This window comes from Barbus barbus (genome assembly GCF_936440315.1).
Source record: "Barbus barbus genome assembly, chromosome: 24".
Classification (NCBI taxonomy): Eukaryota; Metazoa; Chordata; class Actinopteri; order Cypriniformes; family Cyprinidae; genus Barbus; species Barbus barbus.
In genome coordinates, this window is record NC_136752.1 from 16356086 (window position 1) to 16371277 (window position 15192).

The 15192-nt window shown below is 36.4% G+C and overlaps 1 protein-coding gene and 1 pseudogene across 3 annotated transcripts; one reads left to right on the top strand and one right to left on the bottom strand.

The window, feature by feature from the left end:
* Positions 1-4: 4 nt before the first annotated feature.
* On the bottom strand, positions 5-12826 carry exoc1 (exocyst complex component 1). Of its 2 annotated transcripts, XM_079375974.1 has the most exons (19): positions 12646-12826; positions 11917-12048; positions 11697-11827; positions 10707-10866; positions 9629-9816; positions 8767-8994; positions 7845-7977; positions 7642-7751; positions 6023-6172; positions 4784-4892; positions 3600-3644; positions 2927-3090; positions 2458-2559; positions 2300-2373; positions 1977-2205; positions 1706-1889; positions 805-1004; positions 470-664; positions 5-366 (listed from the first exon to the last, which is right to left on the bottom strand). In XM_079375974.1, exons 2-19 carry the CDS (start codon positions 12038-12040, stop codon positions 214-216), a joined length of 2679 nt encoding a protein of 892 aa, XP_079232100.1. In that variant the 5' UTR covers positions 12041-12048; positions 12646-12826; the 3' UTR covers positions 5-213. The 2 variants fall into 2 exon arrangements, with proteins under 2 accessions (XP_079232100.1, XP_079232101.1); XM_079375975.1 differs by lacking the exon at positions 3600-3644.
* A 424-nt stretch (positions 12827-13250) lies between these two features.
* On the top strand, positions 13251-15083 carry LOC306844228 (ectonucleotide pyrophosphatase/phosphodiesterase family member 7-like; annotated as a pseudogene). The gene is made up of 4 exons: positions 13251-13491; positions 13879-14060; positions 14590-14861; positions 15010-15083. The product of its transcript is annotated as an ectonucleotide pyrophosphatase/phosphodiesterase family member 7-like (transcript).
* Positions 15084-15192: the final 109 nt, after the last annotated feature.

A 15192-nucleotide genomic window follows, 5' to 3' on the forward strand; every position in this document is an offset into this window, starting at 1 on the left:
TCAAAAAAAAAAAAAAAAAAAGTCATGAAATAAGTACCAACAGAAACTCAAGTCGCATGTTACAAACAGGGTTCCAGTGTTCCTTAGGACAACATTACAAGCAAAACTGCATTGTAATATATATACAATATAAGCACTCATTCTCTTTCTCTCTCACATACAGCACTTTTCTTTTCACTCTGGCACAATCTCGCAATCATTCAGTTTCCTGCTTTAGTGGGACTGAGCGATACTGGAGAAGTACTCCAGCATGTCTTGAATGGTGAACTCCATAGTGATTCCAGACCCCGGGTAACAGCGGTTTATCAAGCCCTCAAAGTGCTTGTACTGCCGAATGAACTCGTCTTGCATGGAGTGCCACACGACCTAGTGGACAGAACAAAATTCACATTAACACTCAAGAATCTGAAAAACATTTGAAATGCTATTAAATTTAGCCATTTAATGTTATTTTCCTCGTTTTATTCACCTGCAACAGACTCTCCTCTTCACATAGGTGCTTATCCATCTTCTTGTAGAGGTTGTCCAGGCCCTTTTTCACCTCCTTCCCAGGGTATTCTTTGATAACCTTACGCAGTTCCTGTTTATTGAAGGCCAGTTGGTAGCTCACTTCCTCTTCACGGACACCCTGAGCTACACGCGCCTCCACTCCCTCAAAGAAGTGCTGCAAAATGGAAAGAAAATTAAAAATCCATTTAGATTAATAGTCCAAACACATTTTAATTTAATTTCTAAAATTGTGATATACACGGATGTTCTACTGTAATACTGCTCAATCCTGGTTTCCATAAAGATTTGGCTTACGTTAAGTTTCTCAAGCGGTTGGCCCAGTGAGTTGATGACGTAAGACTGCAGGTGTTCTGTGTATTTCTGCTTGGCCTCCTTCCTCTCTGCCTCCAGACAGGAGATCTTGAGGCTGGACAGTGTTGAGAAGATATGGTGGAAGTTCTCCATCATCACAACATCACGTGGAGTCTTCTGACTCTCGTTGGCCACTTTCTCCACTATGGATATGCAAATAGAAAGAGACCAATCATATGAACAAGAGTGTTAAAAACAAAAGAGTGTGCCGCAACTAGCGCAACTGTCTCGAGGTCCTTTGCCGATCCCGCTCCCCTCTCTCTGCCCAATGCTTTCCTGTCAGCTCTCTACTGTCCTATCCATTAAAAAAAGGCATAAAAAAGCCCAAAAACTAAAGAGAAAGAACCGCAAATGCTGAAAATGTACATGAAGAATGAGTTACATTCTCTATTAATGGATGGTTCTTAATACTGTTATTGGTTTTCAGTAATTCAAATAAGCTGAAATAAAATAACAATTTAGATGAAAAACTTAGAAATATTACCGTAGTGCAATATGTTTAAGCTGAAGAACTAAACCGAAATAAAATAAAACTATAGAAATATTTAAAAACTAACAAAAATTACTGAAACTTAAAAGAAATGAAAATGAACTAATCTGCAAAAATAATAAGAAATAATATTTATATTTTGATTTGTATATAAAAATAAATATTTGGAAAAATGCTAAATAATAATAAACAATATGTGTATAAGTATAAAAATAATGCTATCACACTATCATGCTCTCTTTCTCTTGTTTAAAAAAAATTCTAAAAGCAGCATTTCAAGAAATTTAGGGCTTCTTGCACATTCCCACAACTAGTGATGAATAAGCAAATGTATGAGATTATGATGATCCTCACCGTTATTGAAGACAGCTCTTATGAGTTTGATATAGGCTTTATCCAGATCACCCCGTCTTTCTGCATTTCGGAAAATAGCCTCAGCTAGCTTAGCAAACTCCTCAAAGCCGGTGACAAATGGCAGGATGCCCACTTTACTCTTCTTTGAAATCTTCACCTCCTCCATCTGACGAATCTGTCCAGACTAAAACCGCAACAAACACATCAGAAGATTTAAATACTGGTCTCACCATCAATACATCAAACAATACTCGACACGAGCTCCGCTTACAATGCATTTATCAAAGTTTCTCTTGACAGTGACCAGCACGTTGCCCAGCGTTGTGCTGAGATAGGACGCAGGATCAACATTTTCGGCCGTCCAGACGTGGTGACTCATCTTTACCAGCATGTAGAGAGAGTTGAAGCTGTCGATCTTATCACCTAAAGCTATCAGACTGTTCAGCTCCGTCTCGATGCTCTGAAAGATCTTAATCATCATCATCCGAACCATGTCCTTTCTGCAAGAGAAATGGATGTATGATCATATTTTGTAATCTGCTTAAAAACAAAATTTGAATGAACTAAAGAGAGCTCAAAAGAACTGTCACTCACTCAGATGTTGAATGTCTGTGTTCACTGGGGGGTCTGGAGTGAACCATTCCATCACGGTCATCCACATTCTCTGCCTAATGAGGGATTTATAACACCATTAAATCACACATAAATACAATACACTCACAGAACTGAGCCGTACCGTATCTGATACGTACCTGAGCTAGTGTAGGATTTTGCTGCAGCTTGAAGAACTTGCTGATAAAGTCCTGTTCAGCCAGACACAGCGGCTCTAGTTCACTCAAAACTTGCTCAAAGATCTAGAAAACAACACAAAGGAGGGCCCTCAATGTACACTATCGTTCAAAAGTGTGGGGTTAGCAAGTTAATACTCACCAAGGCATTTAACACATAGCAAAAACAGTAATATTGTAAAACTATTTTCTATCTGAACGTATTTTAAAATGTAATTACTCCTGTGATGCCAAAGCTGAACTTTTAGCAGCCATTATTCATGTTATCAGTGTCACATGATCCTTTAGAAATCATTCTAATTACAAGACTTTAGATCAAATTAATGCATGATTAAAAGTATTAAATTGACCCCAAACATTTGAACATCAGTGTATATGATTATACTCTGGACAACAGCATTGCAGCATTAAGTCACATTTAGCAGTGGCGCACCTTATCAAACCTGGTCCTGTCTGCTACATCCAGGTCAGAGGCGGACATGTTGCCCATATCAAGCAGAGAAGACGACTGAGACCGCCTGCTGTTGGAGCTGCTCACAGCGAGTTTATTCAGACTTGACGTGGAGCCTGTAAGCTTCCCAGAGCTCCCATGCAGGCCTGAGAGAGACCATGAGAGGAGAAACCATCAGAAGGTGAACTCAATATAAAACATACAACACAGATGTACTTCATTTATATTAAAATCACCTCATCTATATGGGTTATTAAGCTTACCTTGTAAAGTACATGTTGATCTGAAAGGGGTCATAACATACATGATGCAACCCAACTACTAAAAATCTCATACAGATCACAGAGGCTTTACGGCGTGATTAAATAATCAATCTCCCCTTTAACCACTGATGCATTACAGATTTTAATATCTGATAAAGTGGTAGACATATTTGAGGTTAGTTTTGATTGAGAAAAATTGAATAAGGCTAGATGAAATCCATAAAACTTTGCTTGTAACTTAAAAAGAGATTGAAACAAGTTTTGCATATCCATGAAACATTGAAACTGAAGTTAAGATAATGGTTTACTGTGCTTATGAGGAAGAGACGCCCTTTGACTAAGAGGAAGCAAGGTATTATGGGATAGGCATGGCATGTGGCGCTGATACTTACTCTCCGTCTCCTGTTTGAGAGCACTCTCTTTCCGCGGAAGCGTGGCTGGAGGCCGGTTAGAAAGGCAGGCATCAGAGACAGAGATACGTTAGGCTTACAACATGCAGCATAGTGCCAGAGTTAGGGGTTAAAGGTCAAAGTTTTCAAATATGACATGCACTGCAGTGGCTGAATTTAGGCTTTGGGCTCTTTGGCCATTTGGGCTCTTTGGCCATTTCATCACTTGGGAGGAAAAAGCTGAGAATTGAAAGCTTTTGAAACTTACTAACACCTGGAAGTGTACCAGCGTAAACGGGGATAAATGTTTCCAATAGGGACGGGCACAAGTAATGAAGTACTTGGAAATGACAGCAGTCATCATGAAAGACAAAAATAGGGACCTTTTTCCCCAACTTCAAAATATTTTACTTATATAAAAATCCTGTTATAATTACACGCAAACGTGTCAAAAATGGCCTAATATATTAATTTTATTTAATACAACGTTGCAGTCATCAGAAATAAAAACAGATCAATGGTGCAAAATGGAATGAGAGATATTTTTGAAAGTACTGTTGTTGTTTTTTAACTTAACACAAAGTCTTATTTTGTGCTAATGGTGTGGAAAAATTGCCCACCCCTAGTTTCCAAAAAGATGATAGATATCAATACATACCATACATATATAATACATATAAAAATACAGAATAAAAAATTTCATAAACATAAAAAAAAAAGTCTCTCTTTATACCATTTGGAAGTATTCACTACACTACACTGTTCTGATCATCCTGAAATCGTATGTATTCAGGGTTTTTTTTCCCACAGAATATTTTGGTTGTCATGCCTCTAGTATGCATTTAATGCCATGTGTAATAGTACACACACTGTGGGCCTTGCAGCACATGTCAAAACATTACAATGAAAACACGTGACATTGCACACCATCATATCACAGACAAGCAATGACTGTTGAATCATTTCAGTTCAGCTCTGCTGAAACTATGTGTTTGTCATGTAGTTTAACATTAGTGTAAGAAAAAACACATACTATATTACAAACTGCACACACACAGACAACACTTAACATAGCATACACAAGACATACAGAGACTGAAGAAACAGCATGGACAAAAATCCCTTTCCAAGAGTAAGTTTCCTAATAAACAAATTAAAAAAAAAAAAAGTTTTTATTGAGGTCTTACCGAATTTTCCTTTCCCATCCTTACTAGTGCCTGCCATTTTGATCTTTGCCACTTCAAAGAAGTCCTTAATTTCCCGCTCATACAATCGAGTCATGTAATCCATATAGGTCTGTAAAACATAAGGGAAGATCAGCAATTTGACCAAATTTAATTTTTTTATTTGTCAGCATTTTTCTAATTTAGAGGAAGTCACAGGAAATAACAGTGAGACAGACAGAGAAAACAGGACTGGGAACTGGACACAAATCCAATCTGCCAGAGCACACACAGCAACATCCAGGCCACGTCTGCCATCACATTTGGATTTTAAAGACAATTTAATAATAGAGGGCAGAGATAAATGCATCTAAAACATTTGGGAATCGGATTAGCACTGAGCGATGATCAGAAAACGACTAATCGTTCTGACTAAACCCTTAAATACGGCCTTGCCCTTGTTCTAATGTTTGTAGAATAACATCAACAGTACTATTAAGTCTGAGGAGAGCTAAAATTAAATATAACTGCTATTTTCCTCTACTAAGGCACTGCCATTTCAAAAGCAAAACCACTGGCTCTCAGAGGACATCAGGATATGATATTGCAGCATTATTATGATGGCATTTTAATGGTTACTGTAACTGATCATAAGGGTACTGTGTCCGTGGTCATACATGATAACAGGTTTTCTTTAGTTGTGATTACTGTTGGTGATTGTAACAGTCAAATGTTTAAAACAATGCTTATACAATAAAACAAAGCAATAATGGGACTGTTAATGTCTTATTAAAAGGTACACTAAGTTTTTTTCTCAAAATTTACAAAATTGATATAATGAGCAAGTACATCATGAATCCATCTTTCAAATGTTTGTCTTATTCTGAATCACTACTGTCTGCCTATAATATGTGTTCATTTTCACATCGGGCATTCTGATGTGTATGCAAGAGTATCAAATATTTTTTTTTTATTAAACATCATTTCACTGAGCAGCTGTGGATATTGAGATACTGGAATGCTGTAATGGTAATAATCTGCAGTGGTAGGTAAATTAATCATTTTACAGTATTTAATAATGGTTTTGTCCTTGACTTTTGTCACGCGGTATACGATTAGTTTCCATTCACTTTATGACTTTATCAAGACAGAACAATTTGTACAAACGTGACTGATTGCTTTCAAACCCTAATGATGTCTGACATCCGTCATGATAACAATTACTGTGATATCAGCACAGTGATGTAAGTGATAAACACTCACCCTGGAAAGACCCTCATATTTCTCTCTCTGGGTGTTCTTTAGCCACTCCATGAGTTTGGCGTATCTGAGCAGGTCTCTGTGCAGAGGGCTGTGTTTGGGTAGTGTCAGCTCAGCTGTGTGCTGGGACAGTGTGGAGCTCTGATCGTGTCCCTACACACACAAACACACAGACACACTCAGTGAGTGGAAACTCGGTATGAAAAAAGTTCACCGTCCAGGCAAGTTAATATTATGGAAAACACACACACACACACACACACACTCACTCCCACATAGAGCTGGGTAAAAATACAGATTTTCCAAAAAATTTGTTTTGTAGATGTTAAAACATTTTACAAATCATATTTTACGTTTGTGTTGCGAACATCTGTTCACAATCCGTATTGAATGTGATGTAATTGGTAGCGCAAAATAATGGCAAAAACATCTTTCTCTTGAGCAGTCCTTGTGGGCTGAACGCAAAAACATCTCATTCATGGAAAAAAAAAATAGTCTTTTAAACAGGTTCTTTTCAGTATATCAGTGAACAGCGCAGTCTGATCATGAACAAATGACTCTTATGAACTGGTTCTTTTTTAAATAAATTGAAAACATACAGAATGGACACTGCTATATGATTCATGAACAAACGACTCTTATGAACCAGTTCTTTAGTGAATCAACAGCATAAAGCGTGAGCAGTGAGGTCTGATTTACAAACAAATAACTATGAGCTGGTTCTTTTCAGTTAACTAAAAACTTACAGTATGATTCTAAAAACGGTGTTAAACAAATAGTTAAAAAAATACAAGTTACTCAGTCAATCAGACTAAAACACTTTCCATATAGAGAAAATCTGTATAAACCCCCAGTTCTACTTCCACACAAAAGGTCGCTGTTATATTACAGTGACGTCAAGCTCAAACAGTAATTAGTTGGACAAAAGTCATCAAGCCTCACAAATCCATGAACGCTGCCACAAAACCGACAGTAGTGCTATTCTCACAGTCAAGCAGTTCCTTCTCAATGCATCTATGAAACATCCACATCATAAAAGCAAACACTGCAGGAACTGCATGCTGACCAGGCCATTTCTTCTGATGAGCACCTCACAATTCCATCGGCGAGTGAGCAAACAAGGCAATGAAGACCCCTTTACATCTTCAGGGGACAAAATCAACAGCTACTAACACAAGAATGATGTTGGCTGGGAGGTTTATGGGGCGATCATCTTAGAAACCCTAAAATGAGAATGTCTGGATTACATCACCATGAACATGCTTAAACGGAATGAGACAGTTAGGTCTAAAGAAGTGGAGTTGCGTGACTGTTAGAGTGGGCGGGTCAAACAGGGTGCTGGAGTGGGCGTACTCACAGGGAGTGACAGACAGGACGACCTATAGAACTGAGGGATGGTCATTTTGAAGTGACTGAAGTGGTTGAACTGACAGAAGAACAGAGAGCACATTGAAGTTAAAGTGATATAGAGAGACACGGCTGGTGGCCAAACAGGAACACAGGAGAAAGAATCAATCAGACAGAGGCAGATAAAAGACTCATAGGAAAAGGAAAGAAAGCCTAACACTCCTCATATATGTAATTTGTACGTGTTTTTTACCTGGAACGTGTAATAATGTTACCTGGTGCACAAATACGTTGTTGAGGTGGTTGGTGAGACGTCGGGCAAAAGTGTCTCTGAGCTCAGAAAACAGAAGCTGCTGCTGCTTGATCGCCATCAGCTTATCATGGCCTGTTACAGAACATCACACAAATGTGATTAATTCTGCTCATGGACAACTCTAAGAGCTATTTTCGCACAGTGGGTGAAGTTTGAGAGCAGCACCTGGTTTGAGCGCTACGTTCATGCACTGTGACAGAGCCTCAGAAGCGTTGATGCAGGCCTCGATACCCTTAGGAGAAGACAAATCCCCTTCCTGCAAAGCTTTGATGTGACCTTTTGATAGATCCATGTAGTTCTATCATGGAAAAAATACAAAAATATTAAGAGAGATAATTATAGACATATCAGAATTCTAATCATACCAGTATTCTTTTATTAGAGATTTGTTTTAGTATCAAACAAAACAGTAAAGAAACACACTCAAAACATCTAGAACTTTGTTCACCCTAGCCGAAAAGTTAATAAACAAAAATAAAATCAATTATATTTATAATTTAATACAGTGTTTCCTAAACTGGGGTCTGTGGAGGAATTGAAGTGCTTTATGAAAAGCTAATAATTGATTAAATAAATAAAAAAAATTAAATTAACAAATAATTTCAGAATAAAAACAAATAAAACACATTTTATGTTTGCCTACACGTCATGTAACCATTAACCATCGTCAGAGAACTTTGAACATGCAAATGTATTGTGTTTTATTGGTTTTCAATAAAAGATTGGAAGTGGAAGTGTTATAATAAGGAATATGTATGTATGCATATCACATGATTAAATAGTCTTGGCATATTACATTTATTAGACTTGTTAGTTGCAAGTCTAACCTGAAATAAAGGTGGCAAGAGTCCTACACAGGCAACAGTGCTGCCTGTCATGTTGGAATTTCTATGACAAAAATCCCAGTATTTATTTATCTTTTTAAAGGGGCAGTTGATGATGGGCCACAATGATCGACTAGTCGTCCACCAACCAGCTACCTGTTTAATAAGATTGACTAGTTTACCTAGAATTCTTTTGTTAATGCTGTGTTTCACTCAACAAAGGAAAGTTGTCTGGAATCTATCTCTACTGTGTCCCAACATACCACGAGGAACTGGATCTCATCCAGTAGTTTGCCATTGTTGGTGTTGCTGATCTGGATGAGACGGTTGCTCTGGGAGATCTGGTCCATCTGTTCTTTCACGCTCTGCAGCATCTCCTCATAACTGAGCAACTTCCCCTCGATGTTGTCCACCTCTCCCAGAGCCTGATCCAGCAGCTGCATCAGGATGTTCACCTGCTTCTCAGAGGCCATGATGGACTGGATGTTAGCCTGAGCAGAGAAGAACAGAGATTACTGTTCACACTAACAAAAATAAGCCTTGTTTTATCTTTGATATGACTGTCAAACAATAAAAAGACTACTCAATGTAAACTGCTATTCCCTAATCAAACAAACTTCAATCCACATTTACCTTTACTGTTAGATAATTATTGCACTTAGTTCAATATAGATAAAGTTAATTATAAACTTCCTGATGATGGGTGTAATCAATACGTTCCACTATGTCTAGTGCTTCTAGTACTTTAGGAAAGATTAAACATTTAAGGAGTAGTAGCGAAGTCGTGGCCTAATGGTTAGAGAGTCGGACTCGTAATCCAAAGGTTGCGGGTTTGAGTCTCAGGCCGGCAGGAATTGTAGGTGGGGGGAGTGAATGTCCAGCGCTCTCTCCACCTCAATACCACGACTGAGGTGCCCTTGAGCAAGGCACTGAACCCCCAACTGCTCCCCGGGTGCCGCAGCATAAATGGCTGCCCACTGCTCCGGGTGTATGTTCACGGTGTGTGTGTGTGTGTTCACTGCTGTGTGTGTGCACGTTGGATGGGATAAACGCAGAGCACGAATTCCGAGTATGGGTCACCATACTTGGCAGTATGTATGTCACTTCACTTCACTTCAAACTCACCCCATCTAGAACCTGTAGCTCACGGGACAGTTTCTCAGCAAAGGCCTCTGCGTTGGAAATGGCGTACTCGCAGACCTCCATCATGCTCTCAATGTCCTGCTCCTCACGGGCGTTCAGCTCCTGGTAATCATCCAGAGCATCCTCATCTCCCCCTGCAACACTCTGACTCTCTCCACTCGGGACTGACTCTGAGAAGAAGAAAAGATACATGAAAATAGTGCTCTTATTAACCTCAAATGTTTATTACTGTATATGCTACCATTCAAAAGTCTGGTGTCAGCAAGATCTTTTTTAAAGAAACTGCATGTTATATGACAGTAAAGACTTTTATAATCTAAATAAATGCTGTTCGTTTGAATTTTGAAAATGTAGCTTTGCCATTACATGCATAAATTACATGTTTAAATATAACACAAAAATTGTCAGATTATAATAGAATGACATTACATTATAACAGAAAGAGTAACAATTTTTCACAATATTACTATTTTTACTGTATTTTTGATTAAATAAATGCAGCCTTGTTGAGCATAAGAGACTTCTTTCATAAAACACATCCAAACTTTTGAATGGTATTGTATCTGTGCATATGAGTATAAGAACTAAACTACTCCTTAAATGCAATGTAAGTAACACATGTACACAAAAACTATGTGATTAAGAAAATGAATTAATGTGAAGAAAGCAAGACAATTAATGTAGGGGAAACAACAGCAGGAGGTGGAAATGGAGGAGGATGAAAGATGGAAGAAAAAAAACAGCGTACAAACCTTCAGCTTTAGGAAGCTCTGGCCAGTGAGAGATTTAGAGAGAACAGCAGAGATCAGGTTAAAGCATTAAGGGACACTCAAAAAGACACATTGCAGAATCCCAAAGAGCTCAGAAAAAGACAGAGAGAGCACTAGCCACAGGATAACAGAAACTAGTTTGAGTTCCTACCACTGCAAATGTAATAGTTCTATATTCAAGCTTTAAGACTTTTTTTCTTACATATTAGAATTATATATTAGGAACACACTGGTATCTTAACAACATGCTATTACACTTCCACAACACCAGGAGCAGTAGTGAGCCACACCTTCCAGCAGCTGTGGACTGACGTTTACAAACTCCACTTTCTTCCGAAGGTAGCGCTGGTTCAGCTTCCAGATACACGAGATGAACGAATTCTTCTCTGCAGTGCTGCTCGCCACCCACCGATAAACCTTCTCAAAATGAAGGTCAAACTCTGGGTTCTCCTGAAGGATGGAGAAGTCCAAGATTTACTCAGTAAATTCAGGTCGATAATTATTTTCATGTTACCCCAATTTCCATAAATATGTTCCTGTCTCAATAATTTGAACACAAAACAATAAAAAGTAAATTCAATCACTTTATATGCTGTAAGTGAATTTAAGTATAACATTATTTATGTACAGTATCTTTTTTTAGATTTGCTAAAGATTATATTTAACAATGTTATTCAATTATTAGTGTTTTTAAAGATTACTTTTAAGTGACGGAAAAGGTAATCTAACATTTTAATTAAATCCAACTGGTGTTATTATTGGAAACTAAACTAAAATAAAAATGTCTTTGTTAAATAAAGCATAAATATTAGATGAAAAACAAACTTAAAAAAATGAATATGAGAAACGAAAATAAAATAAGTTGAAGTAATAAGATTACTAAATTAAAACTTGTAAGTTTTTAATAAGTAGTTAATAAATTAAAGCTGAATAGAAATATATTTAAAAAATTAAAATGACAAAAAAAAATTGAACTAAAATTAAAATAAAAAATGAATATGTATACATATATGAATATATATATACATATATGAAATATATATATATATATATATATATATATATATATATATATATATATATATATATATATATATATATATGCATGTATGTATAAATATAAATAGAATAAATAGTACTAAAATAACACTGTATCCAATACCATCCAACAAGCAATCTGAAAGAGGTAATATTATGTATCCATAATATTTAGTAGTATTTATTTTATTACTGAGCTTTATTTCATGTCTGAATTGAACGTTTCACATATGACCTCTGACCTTATTGGCATCTTTGGCATCAACCTCTGTCAGGTCCCGTAGTTCCCATGCCATCTGTCTCTTATAGAAATCTCCTTTATCTGACTTCTTCACTTTCACCACCTTCACCTGCACTGGGCGCTCAGTAGTCACTAGAGATGATAAACAGAATTGACAGAGGTAAAATAAAACAATAAAAGAATGTTTATGGACATTCTCTGACATGGATCTGTGTCTCTACCTGTGGCACACAGGAAACAGTTCTTTTTCTTCTTCCCTGCCTTGCAGACATTGACGATGCTCAGCAGACGCTCGTCATTGGGGGTGAAAATATCCCTCTGAAGGGCGTGCTTGATGGCAGTCATGTTTATTCCTGAAATTAAAAACACAATTGCTCATTACATTTGTTTTCACTAAAGCTGAAAGGGCCTTCTGCTCGTCGACGTGGTCCAAGTCATTCAAAAGTGTGTTCTTTTGTATGCAACATATTTACAAAAATGTCAGATTATAGCAGATACTTCATCTGTCAGTTTACAACAATAGTCAAGACACAATAAGACATTACAAACTTGGCTGAAGCATGCAGGCAAACAAAGGCGTTTACTAAAATTAAAGATAAAATTCATTCAATTTTATTCATGTAGACTTAAAGGTACATTTGCCCTTCATTCAACTAGAATCTTCCATGGTGATCCCATGTAAATACCACAGTATATGAATATGATAATTATTCATTAATATGACATAACGTTACATCAGAATAATACGTGAATACCAGAGTAACGTTAATACTTCACTTAAATGCAGAGTTCGTGATTTTCGTGACGATTATTTAAATCTATGTTCTTCATTCATATAGATGAAGATGTCTTTATTGTTATAACAACATATTGTTTTATGAAAGGTCAGCTGACACAGTAAACAACGCCTTTCCGGGAAGCTAATAAACTGCGACGTAGTCGAATCTTACCTTAAGTTTATCAAACTGAGCGACGAAAATGCCTTCTCTAACGCTTTTACTTGTATTTGTTAAAATTAAAAGCTTTTTTTCTGAATATCACATCAGCTGTCAGGGACCCAGCCCTGAGAGCAGTGTGAACACGAAAACTGTAAACTTCCTGCTTCCGGTTAGTGTTTCTACAGTAAAAGTCCCTTAAATCTATGTTGTGCATTATCATTATAATTATGGAACAATCGCAAGCCACGATATATTTAATAATGATTTTCATTCAATAGATCTTGTGTGTATATTAAGATAACATAAACTGATTATCAATAATGTATCAGAGTTAATAAAGATAAAGCCTCTCATGGCCCATGTCGGTCAAAAAAGCAAACTGTAAAAAGGGAACTGACTTGTGTGTGAATGGTAATAATAAACGTTTTTTTTGTTACAGTGCATTTCAGATTTGTTTTAGAATTGATTATTTATTCACACAGTGGAAATGTAGGTTGGTTTGGCAATAAACTGACTGAGAACTACAGAAAATAGATTGTGTTATCAGTGTCCTGATAATGCTTATGAAACCAAGATCAGCTTTTGCTGATTTTCACTCTGCTTAAGAGTGTCTCAAGATGAAGTCAGAACTTCTGCTGGTGTTGGCCTTGTCTCTCTGTGTGAACACTAAACCCCTGTCCAAAAAGAGGACGTATAATAAGTTGCTGCTGATCTCCTTTGATGGTTTCAGGTGGGATTATGACCAAGATGCGAACACACCAAATCTGGATGAACTAGTTAAACAAGGAGTCAAGGCAAAATACATAAATCCCCCAGCAATTACCATGACATCTCCATCACACTTTACAACTATTACTGGTAAGGCTCGACTTTCTGCTTATTTATATCTGATTGGCTTGTGTGTAGTAAGAATATACACTTACAGACAAAAAAATAACAAAACAGAAGCTTTAACACATATTCAAATGCCTAATTCATCCAAATACTCAGTTGGTAGCTGTAATTTTGTAATGTGTACTGAATATTATGACATTTAAATCAGTGGTTGATTTAAACTTCTCATATGATTTGGTCTGGTTAGAGTATCACTGCATGTTTTGCATCAGTAAAAAAAATAGACACTGATAGAAAACTCAAACTTCAAATAATTTAATTTATGATGTTTTAATGAATTTTAATAATACAGAATTTTTATAATAATTTAATGATTACAAATATTAAAAATATAAAAATGGCACATTTAAAATCTAGCCCGCTTTGACCTGCTCGACTACGGTGGGTTTGGGATGATCACACCCAGGGAGGGCAAAGAACAGGAAGTTTATGATGCCCTGAAGAACGCACATCCCAATCTGACAGTCTATAAGAAAGAAGAGATACCAGAACACTTTCACATACGCAAACATGAGAGAATTCAATAAAATATTGTAGTCAAACATGCTATGTCATACTAGCTTCACATTATTTAGTCAGTTTATAGTCTAAAATATCAATAAATATATCTAAATAATATACAAAAGAGTGAGATTTTGAAACAGTAATATTGTGAGTGAAACATTTCAGTTTAAATGAACTGTTTTCTATTAAAATATATTTTAAAATGTAATGTATTCCTGTGATGCAAAGCTGATTTTTTTAGCATCGTCACTCCAGTCTTCATGATCCTTCAATCAAATCATTAGGATTTGGTTCTCAAGAAACATTTCCATTATTATCAATGTTGAAAACAGTTGTGCTGTCTAATATTTTTTTTTCAGGATTCAAAGATTATTTGAAAGTTCATAATAAATGTTATAAATAAAAATGTTGTCACTTTTGATCAATTAAATGTGTCCATGATGCATAAAAAGCATTCATTTCTTAAACAAAATAGTAATATAAATAGTAAATGCTGCTTAAAGCTACATATAAACTACTTGAAGTTATGTATAGAGGTAGGGTGAATTTATTTAACAGTCGGTCTTCTACTCTAACTTTTTGTTTGCTGTTTGTGCAGAGGGTCATTCTGCATATCAACAAAGGAGATCATGGATTCAGTAATGAGGAAATGGATATGAAAATGATCTTTTGAGCCTTTGGGCCAGACTTTAGGGACAATTTCTTGGCTGAGCCATTTGACAGTGTCAGCATCTATCCATTGATGTGTAAGCTGCTGGGTGTAGTTCCAGAAGCAAACAATGGAAGTCTCAGTGACACCAAAGACATGCTAGTGGATAACGCTGATACTGGTAAGCATTTTAATTGACTCTCAGAAGGGGTTTCATTCAAAAATGGCCTCTCCCATCTGATTATTTCAACCATTTAGTTTTTTCTACCTGCTAGAATTTTAAGAAAATGGAATACCCAATTAATGACATTAACTGTTCTTTTTTGCAGGTGGGAGCAGTGGAAGAATCAAGGTGTCTTTTAGCCTTCTGGTACTAATGATAGTTATCCTAACCTTAATTTGAAGATACTAACTAGTTTGTAGCAATCAGCAAGCCCAGGATACATTTAAACTAAGAACACTACAATCACAAATGCCAATTAAACAAAGACTATTGTTTTGCAAGTTATCAT

Excerpts from the sequence above, each read along its gene's own strand:
- exoc1 (XM_079375974.1), bottom strand. The coding sequence starts at position 12,040 with ATGACTGCCATCAAGCACGCCCTTCAGAGGGATATTTTCACCCCCAAT. Across the intron at positions 11,828-11,916 it reads CTGTTTCCTGTGTGCCACAG|TGACTACTGAGCGCCCAGTG; the intron begins GTAGAGACACAG and ends TATCATCTCTAG. Across the intron at positions 6,173-7,641 it reads ACAACGTATTTGTGCACCAG|GGACACGATCAGAGCTCCAC; the intron begins GTAACATTATTA and ends TTGTGTGTGTAG.